Genomic DNA, 18,911 nt, shown 5'->3' with positions numbered 1-18,911 from the left:
ACGAAATATTTACTTAAATTATCCGAACCGCGGTGCTTTAACACACCCTCGCGTGCGTTAGTTCTGCCCTGGGATAACCCCTCGTTGCACCGAGCCCGCAGTCCGCACTTTCGATCCGTGATTCAATTTTGTTTCACTTTGTTCACTACACACACGTTACGTGTCTTTGCTCGCGCCTGACCCGAAATTAATTTAGCGCAAACACTCCCTCCCTCTGATTCGGCAATATCGCCTACCCTATCGCCTATCGCCTATCGTGCATGGTGCCTCGAAAATTGGCTTACTCATAGTATCGTTCGCGGTAAAAATCGAACGAGGAACTTATTCACGGGATCGATTCATCGACAGGGAGAAGTCACGTTTATTGGAGGATGCTTAACGTAAATGAGACGAGGAACTTGTAATTTTTGCATCAAGGAAAAGAGCGTATCTTAAGAAATTAAAATAAAGTACTAATTATTCATATAGGCCCGGGCTAAACTTTCCTCTGATAAGATCAATTTCCTGTTGCGTATTTCTCGCGAATCTCCGACAGCGCGGCACGTGACATGAATTATTGAAAGCTTCGCGGAAAGTTATTCCGCCGGCCTTAGGGCGAGCGAGGTCCGACACACGTATCAGGGATACGCGGGTTGTTTTCCCAGAGGGAAAAGGGTTTTCGAGAAAGTGGCGTAATGGTAAGGAGAGCGCGGCGGAATAGGCGTACTATCGATTCCGCGTGTAATAAGAGTAACAATTTGCTGAATGCGGGAAGATTGTGTAAGTGCGCTCGCACCTGCCGGTACGGATATGCTCTTGCCGCGAGGCGGACGAGAAATTGGCGCAGGCGTTACCCCGAGGCGAGGCTCCCTTTAACCCGCGTGCAATTCCCATGCAGCCATGTACGCATCCGGTGCATGCGAGACCGCTCTTGGGCGCGTTCTTGCGAGACTTTCATTGCACGTATATAATTGCGTAATTCGTCCTTGGATAACTGTGAACTAATCTCTCTCTTTTTCTTCCCTCTCTTTCTTTTTTTACTTCTGCTCCGAGAGATTTCGCATAACGTTTTATTCGAGAATGTTGTCCGTAGAACCTATAACAATATATGTCTGCTTTTATTTAATAACTGTTTATTTCTTGCACCGAAAGTACATAATGAGCAAATTAGATTGCTGTAGGAGTGTGTGAAATATTGTTGTCCGCGCGTCTGATGATTATAACATTTTTAACGTTTATATTTTAAGTAAACTGTTTCTCGCATTTTAATTTCATCCTACATATTTTGTGGAGTAATATAATTAATATAATTATATTATTAAAAATTTATATAAGTTGTGATGGCGCTTAACGTGTCTTGTGAATAACGAAATTATTATAAAATAAATGACAGAATATCAAGAGTGGCGTTTAATTGATATACAATTAGATAAAATTTATGACATATAAATATTTATATTACATTTTTGTACATACCTTTTCATTTATTTTTCATCAGATTCATCTTGTAATTAAGAAAAATTGCGACGGTTTTTCCGCGCGAAGATAAACTATTCCGACACATCCCGTTTAAGCGGCTTGTTAAATTTGTGCTCAGAACATTTGCCATGCGCGTTGGTCTTTCCGCAGTTAGCGTGAAAACATAATCAGGGAAATGTTTCGCATCTGTGTTATTACACGACATAATGTCGCATTTATAATGCAACTAAAGCAAGAGACGAAAACGAGAAAAAGAAAACAAGAGGGAATGAAGTTGGACGATATTATTACGAGAAGAAGCAATAAAGCGAGTGAGATTCACTTGAGGCATCTCGCGCTGCTACTTAACGTAAGTAGTACGGCCAGAAATAGGTCAGGCATCGACGCGTGCATTAGAAAGGCGCATGGTCTTTGCGCATTTCCGGGTACGTCGTAGGTCTTAAGGTGTTTACCGAAAGTCTCTATTTCACTTGTTTTCGCAATGACAAAGCGACTGATTGTGAGTCGCAAAACTAAAAAAAAAGTTTCACGCTCATCACGCGTCTTCAATATAAAAGTTTTCTCAGCGATATGCGACAGTTCTGCGTTATCGTTACTTTGGATGATACTTTCTTGCGCTAAAAGATACTTCTTTGTGCTATGTCAGACATAAGTATCTGAAACGCCGTTCGTGATCGCTCGTGTGCAGGGACGTGCGATCCAGGCACGATAAACGCTATCGTATAATCGAAATGACGCCGGCAGGAAGCACCTCGTAAACGTATCTTCGCATATGCATGTCAGTATTAATGGTAACTTCGTGGACTTCGGCCTGACGAAATTATCGATTTGTCACTTTGATAAAACGACAGGATATATGAATTAGATATCGTGCACGTGCACATTATCGCACAAAATTTGAAATAAACATTTATTGCTATAGGAGAATCAATTGCAGGTTCTCGTTGTAATTCTCAACGTTACTAAAACTATGATCGCAAACTGTGGAATTCTCTACAAATATTTTTTTCGTATGCATCGAGTGTCGCATCAAAACAGTCTGAATATAAAACGTGCAATGAATGATGGAATGTTCTGCTGAGAAAACAGGTCTTCCACAAATGAAATATTCAAATTAGTCGTATTGGACGACGTTGCCCTAAAATATCCGTCAGAGGAAAACGTTACGGTCGAAACTTAGACGAGGTTACGAGACTAATAAACTTTTTATTGCCTCGTGACGAAACTCATCTGTTTTATTTCACTGAAAATCGAGTCGAAATTGTTACTTTAATAAAAAATATGATTAAATTCAGAAAGATATCGGAACAGCTAAAATGTCATCCGTCAAGATGTGAGATTAATTCGACTATACAATTTTGTTATTAAAGTTAACAATGTTTGCCGCCTATTTCCGTCAGCTACTTCCACTATTGTCTTTAACAATCTGATGATGCTTAATACAGTCATAGAGAGATAAATTCGCGAAATAACTCAAACATCTTCGATTTGTTCTCGATTCGACGATGATTCTAATATCGGGTTCAAGAGTTGCCGCGTGCAATGCTCGAGCTGATAATATCATCCGTCGAGCATGACAGTGACAGGCGTCACTATCGATTATGCACGTGCGAATAAGCCGCGCACGATTGTCGATCCGTCGCGCGCTCTCGCGAGCACATTCGCCGCGGCCGGATCGCGTATTCCATTTGTATTCGCGCTTGACAGCCAAAATTCACACGTACTCTCACCTTCGTAAGAAACCTGATTTTACGTGACGACAGCGCATCAATTCTCCGCCGATCATAACACACGAGCACGATGGCAGATTTCGATACTTGTAAAATGGTTTCCTTCACGGTACAGGACCGGGTGACTTTCCTATGACGTTCTCAGATATAAGTCATTTATCTCGAACGGGAGCTCGAGTTAATCCCGATAAACTCGTCGAGATCGACATATCGCGTTAATTTATATTCGCATCTCGTCCAGTTCTTCTTTGATGATGTTTCCTGATAAATCCCCGAATCGTAGCACGAAGCTGCTGGACATCCTGCAGATCGTGCAGGTGAGACTGCAGGTATTTAATCGCGCAGTTACGCGAACGCGTGCCTGTCGGTCCCATTAAGGTGTACACTGTACAATCAGCGAGCATGTATGCCATGTTGCACGTCGTACACGCGAATAAACATGTGGCGCGTCAGATATTATAGACACGAGTCGGTAGTCCGTAACGGCCAATGCAACATGAACGCTGAAACGGAGTAGACGCCTATAAATATCGCTTGTGGAACCGAGAAGAGGAACGTCGGCGAGAAACGCCGAGATTGACAATAAAGAGAGAGAAAGGAGAGAGAGAGAGAGAGAGAGCGAGGGAGAGCGGACGAGGCGGGAGATCCGAGATAGCCCGAGAAAGTTTTCCAATTTGAAGCAATTAGTTTGCAGTACGGCGTTGGATGGCATGCATCCAGATAATCGAATATGGGTCAGCGTCTAAAGCGAGATGGGGTCGAGCTACGATCAGAGAGGCTGCGAGAGAGAAAGGGTGGGCGAGAGGGTGGGAGACGGAGCGCGAGTTTCCCGAGTGTGTGCACGTGCGACGGGATGGACCCGTCGCACTTCTGGTATGTCCGACGCGCATAAAACCACGTGGCACAATTCGAGAGCGCCCGCCTTAGAATTCTGCCGCGCGGTAATCGATTGACCGATCGTCCCCGATCTACAAATGCAATTGATCGATGCACCGGCCGGCGTCTTTGGACGTAGTGATAGAGCTCTAAAGTTTTCCGCCGTACGTATGCTTGCGGGGTCTCGGGAACTGTTCGGGCGAAACGTGCGAGAAAGAAAATTGCAGCTATCGCAATCCAAACGTGCAACGTTACTGTACAATTTAGAACAGTTTGTACGATACTGAGTCTAGAAGGTAGACGTGATTATAATATATAAAAAAACCAGATTTTTTTACTGATATTCTTTTGTTTCTATTTACAGAATCAGAAGCCAGTTGGGAGGAATGGTGGACCTACGACGGTATTTCTGGTGAGTTTTTCTTTTTTCGTCGTTAGAGAAGATAAAAGTCTTGCAAGTGTCAATTAATGTCAGACACTCGTTGAATTTATCTTGAATTTATCTCTACTTAAATTGAGAATAATGATACCTAAATATATAAAGCGCATGCTAATTTTGTTCATTATTATTATTATGTAACATACTTGGCATTACGTATTAGTTATTTACCGTCGAGAAACATTTGCTGGGCTTGTTATGTGGCATTTTTTCGCTCTACTGCAGTTTTTATACGTGTGTCGCCCGTAATTTCCGCGATCTTCACTTTTTTTGATATTTCCGGCTGTCGCGCGGCATGATAGACAAAGTAGGAAACTTAACCGGCCCGTTTCAGCAAGTTTGTTCATTTTGCACAAAATTCTCGCAACTTCACTACCGAATACCAAGGTTTGCGCGACGTTAATAGCAGAATTAATGTTATTCCGAGGACGTGGCGCAAAGTATATCACACAATTAAAATAAATTTTATAATGCAATATTCTCTACAAACATACGATAAATTAATCTGTCGTACTGAGTTTACATTTTCTTGTTACAATAAGGTGAGATCAACTTTATCGTTAAAATTCAGTTTATAAAAACGCGTTTGAAAGTTTGCGGCGTATCGATGCAGGTGCATCATTCGCTAAGTGATTTCTATTAAATTCCCGAGAACAGGATATAAACGTTTCGCGAGCTCAACCGGTCGTGCGGCTTCCTAATTTTCTTAATTTTAAGTTACGAGGCCATCGAGTGCCTCCGGGCGCCGGTGAATTTTTTAATCTCGCACTATACCCTTCCCCTTCTCGTCGTAGTTTTTATTAAAAATAAGGCGAGCGCGCCGATAAGACTGCACCACGTCGGTCCTGGGTCTTAAGTTTAGTGTTGTTCCACCATGCGAGCCAGCTGCCACACGAAAAACAGTGCCGTATACTCGGGCGTTCGCATAAAACGCCAAAAATTTCAGCTGCACACTCCAGTCGTCCTCCCCCGCGCGTTTTCTTCGATCGCGCCAACCGACCCTACGAATTTCACTTCAGCCTGTTGATGTCGGGAGGAAGTTGTTGATCTCATTTCGGAATTTACGAGCGCCACAGAATTTCGCCATCGATTAGCCCGAATGCTGCAACGAAATTAAGCCCGCTCCGCGAAGTGCCAGTAATATTATTATCACAAGCGATAATATTCTTGCGACTGCAAATACGAAACTTGTCGCGTCATTTTTTCTGCTAGTTCGGTCTTTGTGCTTCGACTTCCATAACGCGAATTTGAAAACAATTATCGCTTAAGGCGAGAAACACGAGAATCTCTTTTCAATAAAATGAAAGAATGTATCTTTTATTATCAGATATTACGACTAACAGCAAGTACAAAACGTTATTCATTAATTTACTATTAATAACTATATAAATTATAGTGTTTAACCTCGCATATTTTATCTTAACATTTTTGCAATTTAATTGCTTCAGAAAGAGACGTTTGTCAGATACATATATAAGATATCGTTAGTATTGTATTTTATCATTTTTAATATTATTTTACAATTGATCGCACAGCGCATCGCGTTACATGAAATTTTTCAATGGAATAGCTCGCACTTTAGATACACTTACTATGCCATTGAATCGGCTAGGTGACTTATTACCGTGATCGATAGCAAGAGTCGATTTTTAGGGTTCGCTGGTATCTCATATCGTGGACAGATGGGGGTTCTCGTTTTACAACCCCTCGGTCGTGCACTTTGAATATTACGTACTCCTCTTTTTCCGGATTTATATAGAGTTTCCTTTCCTTTTCCTCCGAGGTTTACACCGTGTTCTCTTTCATTTGCGAAATCTTTGATAAATTTGGAGACGAGTTTTTCTCAGCGAAAATCTGATTACTCGCCGCTTTTTTTACTCAATTTTTTCGCGTTTGACACTATAACATTTTCTCAGATAACTTTTAGCTGAAAATACTGTCAAAGTACCGTTGAATTTAGCTTCGAGATAAGATTTCGTTTTTACCTACTATCATCTCGGAAGTTTAATTTTACTTGAAGTTCATTACCACATAATTCAAAATTTTGTTAATGAAAAATTAACTGCAGATTGAAGACGAAACGTAATTATATTTACGTGATTTTCCTAATAGCTTTAACAGATGTGTTTCTTTAATGTTATGTAGTACATGTTTTATGCGAGTCTGAACGTGGAAGGCTGCCAATTTCACAAAGTCTGTGCGAGCGCAGCGTGCATGAACAATTGCGTTTCCGCGTGTATTTATGCGACAGCGGAATAATCTGGTTACATTACAACGCAGATTGCAAGTTGAGCACTTATGCTTTTTTCGACCTCAAAATGCACCGTGTCGCGGCAACCGCATTCACTGCAGAACTGCTCTGATTTTATGAGCGACGTGCTGCAGTATATGATATATCTTTGATTTCGCCCTCGAGGGTATTCGAGCAAACCAGTGGCTGAACTTTGCTACCGTTGTTATATTATAAATGTGAGACGAACGAAAAAAGAAGTTTTAAGATATATTGCTTCGATTATTCGCGAACATGCTGCGTGTTCCAGATTTACCGGCGCTCTTCTCAACTCTGGATACCGGAAAAAAAAACAAAAAAAAAAACGTAAACTTAAAAGTAGCTAATTTAACTTGGCGCGGCGTTTTCTACAAAATTAAATCGCTGACATTTAAAATTTCACCGATACTTCCATTTCCGCATTAAATTATTGTAAATAAGCGAAATATCTTAATCCTCTATAATTATATATTCCGAAGCTTTCGTTCCCATGATGAATGTTAATTCATTATGTACCATGCATTCAAACTGCGTTCGCATCGGTTTTAGAAGATTAAACGGTCACCGCTCTCAAGGGCGGGATATTTCATAATACGAGGAATACTCGCGACCACATGGAAACAAGTCACGGGGATTATTAGGGTCGCGAATTGCGGCGGAGTCAATGTGAATCATCGGACGAATAAAAACGCGCCCGGCGAGATGGCTTGCGAGAAAATCTCCGCGAATGCGGAACTTTTCCAGGGCGACGGGATTAAGCTCGGCGCGCACTTCGGTCCTTTCCTTTACTCCGCCACGCAACTGGTAGTAGCATTGGCACAGCACCCCGTTACTCGACGAACAGTTTCTTAAGCCCGAAAGGAGAGAAGCACTACGAAGCTGAAGATGAAATTTCCGCGGTGCGGCGAGAATATGTCTTTCCAGCTAAAGACGCTGAAAAATGTAACGCGTTTCTCGAGGATTCGTATACGCCTCCAGCCACGCGTTGCATTTCTAGTAGAAACTGCATCACAAACCGTTGTAAAAAAAAGCTATTTTAAATTTAAATGCAATAGACACAAAAACGAGCTCATGATAATAACGAAAACATGAACATTTATGCGAGGCATGGAAAATTTTGAATTTACTATTTTCAAAATTAGCTGGTGATGTTTGTATTATTTTTAGAATACGCTTTAAGATGCACGTACGTTGATAAAAATCGTATAGAATATATGAAAGCTTGATGAACTTAATTTTAGCGAGTTGGAAAAAGAATTGATTTTTTCAGCAGAAATTGTGAATAGCTTATTTCCTTGTCGTCCAAATATTTACTTGAATGAATGGCCTTTTCAAACTCCGTACGTACCTGGGCCAGGTTTGCCTGCTAAGTTTTCGGTAGCAACTGAGAGTGCCCGACTACCCGGATATTTGCACATCCGCGTTAAATCACTAACACTAATGTATTTATGAGGGAGAAGTTAGACGAATCTCCATGCAATACGATAATTGAAATTACCGCGCAAACCAGTTTACCGGCGGGAATTGCGGGCTCCTGCGTTCTAAATATTCGAAAGCCTCACGATATTTGCGCAGCTACGTAGAGAGTGCTGCCTAGGCACTGCGACAACTGAGAAAATAAGTAATTCCTTGTTGCGGAATAAGTCACCTCGCGGCTATAAATGCATGTTTTTCCATCGCGGATTTTAACGCTCTCTCTCTCGTCGGGAGTAGACAAGAATATTACTAACAGTATTGCGTGACCATAATTATTTTCTACTTTTGCTGTGTTATTTTTATATTATTGAAAGATGTAATTTATATTTCAACATTTTTTCTCTCTTCACTTCTACGGGCAGCTTGACAACAAAACTAGAAATTTCTTGAACTCTGCACTCGATACGGTCCTTTACCCAAATTGCGGAGTTGTCCGCTGTTCAACAAGCGTGAAATGGCCGGACCCGGCGTTTGGATCCAAACGTGAACAAGGCGGACGGAAATATCGAAATACGAAAGCAAACGCCGAGGCAATTTTACAAATGGTTGCACGAATACTGAATGTTTTCTAACAGCTGAACGGAGAACATTGTGTAGCTTCACGTAGCTAAAATAATATATATATACGTAAAAAAGACGCGAAACGCGCGCGTCAAGATCTTTTTCGAAATCTTTCAAAGAAGAAATTATTACTATATTTGCGTAAATAATATAAATATAGGAAAATTTACTGTTTGATACGATGATAAAATATTTGAAATAAAATTTTCTTTAATGAAGCAAGAAAAGTCAATATTTACAAGAAACTATATCTTTGTTATATCTTTAATTTTTTTATATCAAGTTTAATTCAAGTTGACATCTCAAAATTTTAATATTAGCTAATTCTATAGTTATTTTGTCTTTTTTTATACATATCAAAATTAGTGATATATTCTGATATTTTGTCTTTTCTACTATCTATAAGTAAGTTGAAATAAACATCTCTATAGGACATACTACATACTAAAACGGAAATCTTTGATGAAAATAACACTTCTGAATATTTGATACGAATTTTCCAAGCTCTTCTGAAATATTCACCGTGTGTCCTGTAGGTCATTTCTGCGGTATCTTTCGTACCGCGCATGAATATCTTGCGATGCTATCTTTAGAAAGTTAAACGAATATACCGTATGCATTCCGATTGCATACTAAATCGGAATCCTTAGTATATGTATTAAAAATATTAAAAATGTATTTAAGAATCCTGATAAGCTTGATAAATCTCGTCAGTTCAGCGCACGGTTTATTCCGTGAATAATTTAGAAAGACAAAGTTTTCTTTTACGAGCTAAAGATCTTTTCAGGGTTTGTAATATATTCCAGATAATTGCTTTAATATAAAACAGTAAAATAACATGTGCATTTTAAATGATATGAAATTTAATTAAATACATATAAGTTCTTTGATATAATGTAAAGAAAACATTTTAAGATTTTATTCATCACTATCATTTTTCTTAGTAGGTGTTTTTACAAATGTCATTGTACAAATCAATGCGTTAATGTTATTCGCTCGCAATAGTGAGATTTATAGGACAGATATGAGAAATTTGCGCGATCGCTTTATAACCACACCGAGAGAGAGAGACAGAGAGGGAGCGAACAGCTGCTTAGACACGCTTAGTTTCTGGTAAGCAAGTCGATCATTCGGTCAATCAAAGTTTGCCCGAAAGCTCAACTATTCGGCTGGCGAGATTACCAGGCGAATACGTGTTCGCTGCAGCCGGGAACGGCCACTCGCGTGCGTAAATCCAGATTCCTACTTGGCATAGCCGAGCATACCGCGGTAATCAAAACCGTCTCGCGCTTACATATGCAGTAGTCCACTTTCTCCCACGCCACCCCGGTTCTGGGAGAATAGTGCATCGCGTGTGCATTATTTAGAGAACAGACGAAGAAATGGATTCTACAAATCTCACAAGTGTTTATCGGACCTTTGCACCTCATTGTTTAACTCTGCTGTATGCTGTCATTAAGAGAAAAATTACACTTAATAGATAACAAATGATATCAGATATTTAATATAATCTAATATAATTTCGCAGATATTAATGTGAGTAGATTAAAATGGAACACTGTGGAAATGGAGTATCCTAGGAAGAACTCATTTTTACATTTTCAATAACACATCCATTATAATTTTTGAAAGACCGAACCACGTAAATTTGGCCTTTCTTTCTTTTCAATGCAGCGGAAAGTAGCTAGTACGCGACATTTACTCTTGGAATGGAAACGACGCGCATTAGCCAAATAAAAATAGCGTTTCTTCATTTGTAAAGTGACATTAGGTAGTGTCGTTGCAGCACTCTACGTGCTATTTTGATATTTCACAGATGGAAAGTAGACTCTATAAAAAGATGATAAAAAACTTTTGTAGCGTTTTGAAGAGTGAATTTGGCGTAGGATCGATATTAGGATTATACTTATAAACCCCGTGTTATCGTGTTAAAATAACGGATTTTCGTAAAAACGTAATTTTCATCAGCCAGCGACGATACTGTGGTATAGACCCTCGATAACGTGGATTTATTGGAAATATAATTGATTTTGCGCCGCGCGAATATTATTTATTTCGGGTCGCGATATATAATATATATGTATTACCCATATGGCGCGGCGTCCGTCATTAATGCAGGTGTAAAATGGATTGCGCTTTTCGGCGGCGGGCGTAACGGCGTCATAAAAATTCTCGCAGGTGAAGATTTATTTCCGCCTTTTTGACCCACTCTGCCCATCCCGCGCAAAATGATGCATTGATCTCTCCCATGACGCCGAGCGATGTGTCCAACCGTAGCGTTTGCGTCAGGGTCAACGAAATTTCCATCGCGATTTATGATCAATGGGAGGTCTGGGTCGGGCTCAGCTTTAGTCGCGAATTAGAGCGACATTTTGTGTTTCGCAATATGGGTCAAAGGTCAATCCATGTACGTAAATGTACGCATCTCTCACGCCTCTTCCGAACATATTTTTTCCTCCTTTTCGTCTGTCCGAAATTTTGTTTATACGTGTGCATGAAATACGCTGCTTAATGTAAAAAATAAACTGCGCGGCTTTTGTACCTAATCTCTCGTTTTCTCCGCGAATATCTTTGTACACCGGTAAAGTTTTTGAAACCGGGTTGCGGTTGACACACCTCACGTGTGTAAGAACATTAATGAAATCCTGCGGTCCGCGGCGATGCTTTCTGGGACTGCCAACAGACGGGAATTTCTCGGAATTTCACTAATTTGCGAAATGTCATGGAATTTGGCCACGTGGTCATACCGCACGTGTCCGATATCTGATCGACTAGTTGCCAAAGCCAGGGTTGGTTCGTGCATATGTAAGCTTTTAACGGTCAGCATGTCGAGCTTTCAATGAAGGTGCCAATCTTCTATTTATAAACCCATGTGTCTATACATATATTTAGATTAAAGCTCGGATTGAAGTGTAAACTTTCATTTTCTTACATTTTATGTCGGAAATTATTTTTGCATACGTATCTTCTATATATAGTTCTTCCATATAAAGGGATATAACTTACAATTAGATTTTTATTTTATTGCTAAACAGATTCCTTCTATTTTTCAATAAGTTGACTTTATTTACAGTTCTTGTTACATAAAATTTTCTTAGCGATTATCAATTACGTAGAATACGATTGGGGAGACGTATTATATGTTACATCTTCGACCCACACACTCGGCAGTATGACGATAAAGTTTCGTGGGCGCGGATTAAATCGTCGCTGTCGCTATGCGCGAATTCCGACACGAGAAATCAAGTCCTGGATAATTAACAAGCCGAATCGAAAACTTCTAATAGCTTCCATCTCTGGCTGTACTCCGTGGAATTAACCAAACGAATCTACGCACGCGGAAACTTCGTACGGAGTGACGCGCGACGGTCGACGCGTTGTATATTCCGTCCTATACAGAAGTTTGCACGGAGATTGCAAATGTTAAGCGCGTGTCTATATATCAACGAAATTCTTGCATCGTTGCGTTTTAGATTCGATGGAATCGAACATTCAATGCCGCGAGTTACTTAGTCGAAGGCGGATTCAAATCAAATTTCATGAACACGACGATGGTATGAGGAGCTATCACGAATTTCCGAGTGAAAACGTTAAGCGAAAACGGACAAACGAGTCAGACAAACGATACTTGATCTTTTTCGGTGATAACAATCCAATTGAAATAATGTTCCGGAGAATGAATTATGAAAGCAAAGTGATGAGCCCGAAATGATTTATGTCTATTTTATCTGTACACGGTATGTTCCAGAATTTCCGATCTTAATCGTAATAGAGAAATCGATAATCACTATATTTAACAATTTAAACGAAATAACATTTTAATGAGAAGAATTAATACTGAAACAGATTAATATTGAATTGAATTAATATTGAAATGGGTGGATTAAAAATGATATGTATTATTCGTATACAAAGCTCTCACAGCTCTTATTCTTAATCACGTAACAGAAATCAATTATATATCCGCACGTCTATATCTGAACTAATCGACATTTCGTCGTCGTAAAATTTTAACGACATTCCGGCAATTAAAAGCCGTGATGCGGACGGGACATGATTGAAGGAAAAGAATAGCGCTTCCTGATTCGTCACGTTATTTCTCGCAACGCGTGTCATCGATTTTAATTGAAGGTGGAAACAGATCGGCGCGTAACGTGACGACGAATGAATACTTCAGCGCGTGGTCGAAATTTGGTGAGATACGACGAGCCAAGGCAGCGGGAACCGATGAAACACACAAAATACGCGATTCCGTGGTTTTTGCCACCGCAACCGCGATTCAGGCCTGAGGGGAGCGGGGTCTTCCCGTATATTTTTCCGTGCGTGTGGCTGCGCGTGAATCGCCACTATACGGGGCCGGGGGTAGAGAAGAAAGAACGGACGGAATTAAAGAAGTGGAATAAACATGCAAATGCCGGCCACTTTCCATCTTTATCACTTCGCGCTGAATGCAAGTGCGCCGACTTAACTGTGCGCGCGGTATACGTAGGTCGCGAGGAAGGGACGTACGAGATGGAAAAACACGGGGGGGGGGGGGGGGATGAAGAGAGGGTGGATGGAGATTTTCTTTTCTTTTGCGTTGCGTTCATTGTCGCGTTTCTAAAACGCTTGTGGTCACGAACGCCAGAGTAAATTGGATGCCGTGGCCGGACTATTAAAGAGTTTATTTACAAACCAAACTTAAATCCATATTTCCAGAAAGCTGAGAGAACCACCTTTCCGTCATTATTTTATCTTTATCTTTTTTTCTCGCCAATATGGTAAGTCCCACGTTTTCTTTCAGATGTAGATAGGTATTCGTGAGATAATAAAGTCCCTTTCAATCAACGATTCACCAAGTCGATCGATACTATACGATTATAGAAGCATGCTCTTAGAGTCACTGAAAATAAATTTGTCACGCGCTCGATGCACGTATTTTCTAGGGAGCCAGATTGCGGAGTGGTAGAGGATAACGGGCGGATAAAGCCGACGTATGTGCTATCAATCACGTTGTCGTTGGTTGCTGTTGTGCATCACTCTTTGCGATGAGTAGTCACTCGCAGGCGACACAATCGTGTCGTTATCGCGTTACACCACTGTGTCGTGATTTACGCGCGATATCGCATCTTGACAAGTTTTTACAAAACAAGTGTGTCGCTCGCGGCGACTGTAAAATATCCCCGCGTTTCTTGCATTTTATCCACGAGTCCTCCGAGACTTGGGGAATGATACTTTTAACAAAATTTTCAGGTTTTCGCGAAATATTAGGTTGACGCAAGGGGTTCGATAATAATAATATAATTTAATAATTTACATATTTTAATTCGAATTACCGATTGGAAGATTTTTAAAATTCGCATAATTTTATATTCTTAACTTTATTCGATTACGAAACCCGGCACTTTTTACACTCTAACCTGATATAATTTTGGATTGCAATTAAGCGGTAAAATCTTATTTCGCGTTTTATCACGCATTCATCTAATTTTAACCATCGTGAAGCGAAATATGGACTAGAGCTTGGAGATATCACCGAAATGTGGCGTTCATCACGCGACGGCCGGCGATAAAAACATGTCGTCGGCGCGCTTAATTAGCACTCTCTCGCCGGTTAATATCCGACCGCGAATGTCCCGGCCGAATTTGCGGACGTAAAGCTACCGGAAGGTGTTTCTCGGCATTACGGCTTTTTGTCGGCCGGAACGGCGACGCGAGAAAGCGGTCCGTGGAATTACGTGGAAAAATATTCCTCGCTCGCGCGATCCGTTTCGGAGAAGAACGACGGAGAGAAGAGTGGGAAGAGAGATAGCGCGCGGGTGCGGGAGAGGAGTATAGCAGAAGGGCCGCACACAGAGATTAAACGAAATTATTTAAATGCCATAATTTAACATCCTGACTACCGGCGGCCGGACGATGCCGGCGCTGCTTCGCAGGTGTTGAACATGCATGTATGCATAGAATATGTTTCCGGAAAACCGACTCCGCTCCACTCCGCTGTACCGGTCCGGTCGGTCTATCCGCCGGCTGGCTAGCTAGCTGGCTGGCTGGCTGGCTGGCTGGCTGGAGTGCGTGCATACATTACTATAGCGACGTGTACTCGAGCAGAGGGGGAGAGATAGAGAAAGAGAAAGAGTACACGACGCGTGGATTTCAAACAAGCAGGTCTTCGCGCTCCTGCACTTTCGTTATGCGGTACATGTCTGTTTATCGGACGGGTCTGCGTCTATCTTTGCGTTTCGCCCTCGCCCTTCGTGTACAGGAAGTTCTAATTAAACGGGAAATTAACCGCATTTGCTTTCACTGATACCACGCTTTCAGATTTAATCGCGATCGCTATACGGTACTTTCTTCCGGTAAAAGTTTATATTTCGTCGTTGTTTTATCCAACGCTACTCGAGGGTGCGGACGATCCTATGAAACTTTTTAACGCTCAATGTGCGACGATATACGCCCGGGCTTATTTAGCACTAAAAAGCGAATGTTCTTTTCGTTCCGGCGCGATTGGCGGCGCGCCAGCTAACGGCCGGAGTTGGATCAGATTAAAATCGAAACGTGTTAGCACTTGTAGTTCAACGGCTAATGCCCTACCCGGATTCTCGATGCGTGAAACTTCAGAGTTGCCTGTTGTGGTGTGACGACGAAGAAAATGTTTAATAGTCGCACCGGATATACTTTACATGAACGTAAAGATTATGACACTTGCAGTTCAATATTCGGAGATATAGGATTTAATTTTCTTCCAAGGTTTCGTAAACTTGTATTGACGGAAATTTAGGCCAACTACACGCTATCGATTTAACTCGCCGACCCAAACGTAAATGGGCAGAGGTCGAGAACGAATGATCGCTTGATTGATTTTGTAACTGACGTAGATAAAGTGCATGACCAGTAATTACTGGTAATGTATCAATGTATCAATATACCAGTAATTACTGGCGAAGATTTCTCAGACTTCAACGGTATGAGATTTGTCGTAAGTGATTATTATCGAGCTTTACAAAAGTACAAAGATACCTATGATATTCTTTGTTATTAGAACATTCAGATTTTATATTTTGAGATATTATCAAAGTTTTTTTTACGGATAAAACTGTTTGACTTGATCTTGAAAAATATCTGCGAGTTACCTCGTCACATACATATATCTTGCGATTGGGATAGGCCGATTTCGCCGAATTGATTAATTCGTCCCTGCAGGGTTTTACGGCGATACGCGCGATTCACGATACGAATATTACGCGGCGATACATTGCGCGGAAGAATGTAATAAATGTCTTTATGCACAGCCACGTTTAAAAACTGAAAGCAATAACGGCATCACTGGTGGAATTATGCTTCCGGGAAAAAAAAAGTTCGCGAACGAACGGTCACGCGACAGGTGCTGTACCGTTGATTGCGAAGTTCTCTCCCGCCGTTCATACGGTAGCGTGGATATTCAAATGAAGCCTCCAGCTATCACGCTTTTCAAGGAATTACTTGCAATATCACTGATACGAGCAATAAAATTACGGTTGCGAGAGAAAAAAGTATTCGCGCTCGAGGGTCTGCTTTTTTCCGCCGATGAGATTGCCGGCTGTAACTAAATGTCCTTTTACTACGAGCTTTGCAATCACGCGCATAAATCTACGCGTATACATACGCGATCGTAAATCGCAAACTGTGTAGGAAACTAGTCGATATCGGCAAGTAATAAATAAATATGTCCCACTGGCACAGATGCAAACTAATAAATCCGCCGTGTCTCCAAGTTAACCGGCGAAATTTTGGTCGATCGCGCGTTTGTACGCGCGAGGGTTGTAATGAAGTCGTCGTCGTCGTCGTCGTCGTCGTCGTCGTCGTCGTCGTCGTCTGATGAAGATACAAAACAAGCAGCTGCGTTATTCACACGATGCTCGGCGTAAAAGCTTCGATTAAACTTCTACGAAGAGTAGAAGCTCGTAGCCTGGTTCTCGTATACTTGTAAACGCGAATTAGCCGACTTATCTTAGACGGAGAAACGGGAACTTCGAGATCGATCGTGCGAGTGCCAATTCAAGCCCGCTTACAAAGTCAATCGTGAACGAGAGATATTTCTTTTTTACAATTAGCAATTTAATTTATCATCTAACAAATAATAACTTTCTTAAAGTAATTTTTATAGAAACAATTTTTTATAAAAATAAGATTTATAAGAAGATTTATTAAGAAGATTTATTAAGAATTATAAATGTTAGATTACAGAATATAATTTAATATTTAACTTGTATTTGTGAGATTTTGACACTTATATATACGCATGATTTGTTCATCTTTCTAATAGAGAAATTGGTAATCGCATACAATTATAGTTAATCCGAGCAATATGTCACAAAGTCGCATTTTTTTTTTTTTTAGTGAATTAATGACGCTCACTGCCATTCGTCATCGCGTACCTATATCATATGCGCGTTACGCACTATTCAGAACTGAATTCATTATCGGACTACAGAAGCAATTGCCTTAGTTAATTAACAAATTTACAACTACGACTCTGGCAGATCGGTATGTCCCATGTATGAGCGATGCTATGACGGCGACGGCATGAATACGAGTGGCGTTATCGTTATCGCTATGTATTAAACTTCGGCAGAGCTTCGGCCCGTTGGCGTTGCGAATTACGCTGGGGCACTACGAACACTGTATGAATATTACTAATTGCGCCTGTTTTCCACACGTTACGTATATATTCTTTCATCTTGGTGCGGATTCATCTGGGAAAGGATTCATCGCGCCGAACACGCGTAAAACGACGAGATTGTTGCCTCGCGTGTCGAAGCTATATGCTTGGCTATATTTGCTGCAGCCACTCTGCCACGCGTTGATTAGCGTAAATATGGATACCGGGTCGCAAATTCTCGCGTGCGTGTGATGACAAATTACTGAAACTGTAAATGTCATTATATTCGTAGCGGCGAAAACTAGCAATTTGCTTTGTTTTCCCGCGGATTGAAAAACGGCCATCCTATCGAAGTTTGTTTGCAAATTCCATATGCAAATTACAATTTATATTGGCCGCGTGAATGATTCTATTACTCCGCGTGCTATGTTTTTCTAGACACTGCTATTAGCAAAAAGCGGTAATTTTTTTTTACTCTTAAAATAAACGTTTTTGATGTCGATAAAGTTATATTATGAATCGTGATAATGCTAATGACGTAGATTTATCACACTTGATGAAATATATTGACATATTTTCGTATGAAAATGGTGATATTCGATCGCGCTAGCCCGGCAGTATACTATCGCGGTGCATTCTCGTTAAGATTTTGAAGCTAACTCGATTTTTTTTCAAGAGATTATTCGTAATGGCGGGTTGCGCGGCTGCGAAAGCTGATGAAATTTTCAAGTCCCTCGAACACCTGATCTGCCGTAGCAGTTGTGTGCCGATGAGGGAAACTCGCGCCCGTATTTTAGCTCGATGCATTTTGGATAAGCTCGTAGTCTCCCTGGACTACAAGTGGTCCATTAGCTTAAGTGAAATATAAATGAGCGCTAACTTTAAAAATAACAAGAAGACAATTACAATCAAGAGTTCATCGGTATCTTGTATTTATCAAGTATGAAATTAGTCTCAGCTTTTACGTAGCAGAAATTCTAATGTATAATACATACGCTAGAATATATATATGCATATAATATATGCATATTATTATATTATTATATCATTATAATGTAATATATATTATATATAATGATTGCGAATTTGGATTATTCGTTTGCATTTTTGGCGATTAATTATTCACCGCAATTTTGACCTTAAATCATTGATTCTATAGGATTCACGCACAATCGTCGTTTGAGTAAACTATTTTGGTGCGATAATATAGTGACTCAAAAGGACGAGCTGAATCGCGCCTACAAATTGACGGGAACATCGAACGCGTAGGCGATGCCCACGATGGCTCTAGAAATCAATAACGTGGCTTTTTAATATCTCGTCGCGCGTGACAAAATATTTCACGCGGATATATTCGAATACTTTAATCGCGCCGGGATTTACGCGCCGTAAATTTCGCGAACGATGTAAAATTTAATTCATTTGCCTCGCGCCCAGTGCGTTTTTCATCCTCCAGACTAAACTTGTTGCCCCTCCGTTTCCCAC

At 40.7% G+C, this 18,911-nt stretch overlaps 1 protein-coding gene across 3 annotated transcripts in view; it reads left to right on the top strand.

Moving 5' to 3' along the window:
- Positions 1 to 18,911, top strand: part of Carpa (Carbonic anhydrase-related protein A) — a 127,856-nt gene that overhangs the window by 52,460 nt on the left and 56,485 nt on the right. For all 3 annotated transcript variants that reach the window (XM_071790333.1, XM_071790330.1, XM_071790332.1), the window contains exon 2: positions 4,429 to 4,476. In XM_071790333.1, the coding sequence (XP_071646434.1) occupies positions 4,429 to 4,476 (48 nt within the window). The remainder of the gene's footprint in view (positions 1 to 4,428; positions 4,477 to 18,911) is intronic.

This window comes from Temnothorax longispinosus, chromosome 10 (genome assembly GCF_030848805.1).
Source record: "Temnothorax longispinosus isolate EJ_2023e chromosome 10, Tlon_JGU_v1, whole genome shotgun sequence".
Lineage (NCBI taxonomy): Eukaryota > Metazoa > Arthropoda > Insecta > Hymenoptera > Formicidae > Temnothorax > Temnothorax longispinosus.
The sequence above is the reverse complement of the archived record's forward strand: the minus strand, read 5'-3'. Positions and strand labels throughout refer to the sequence as shown.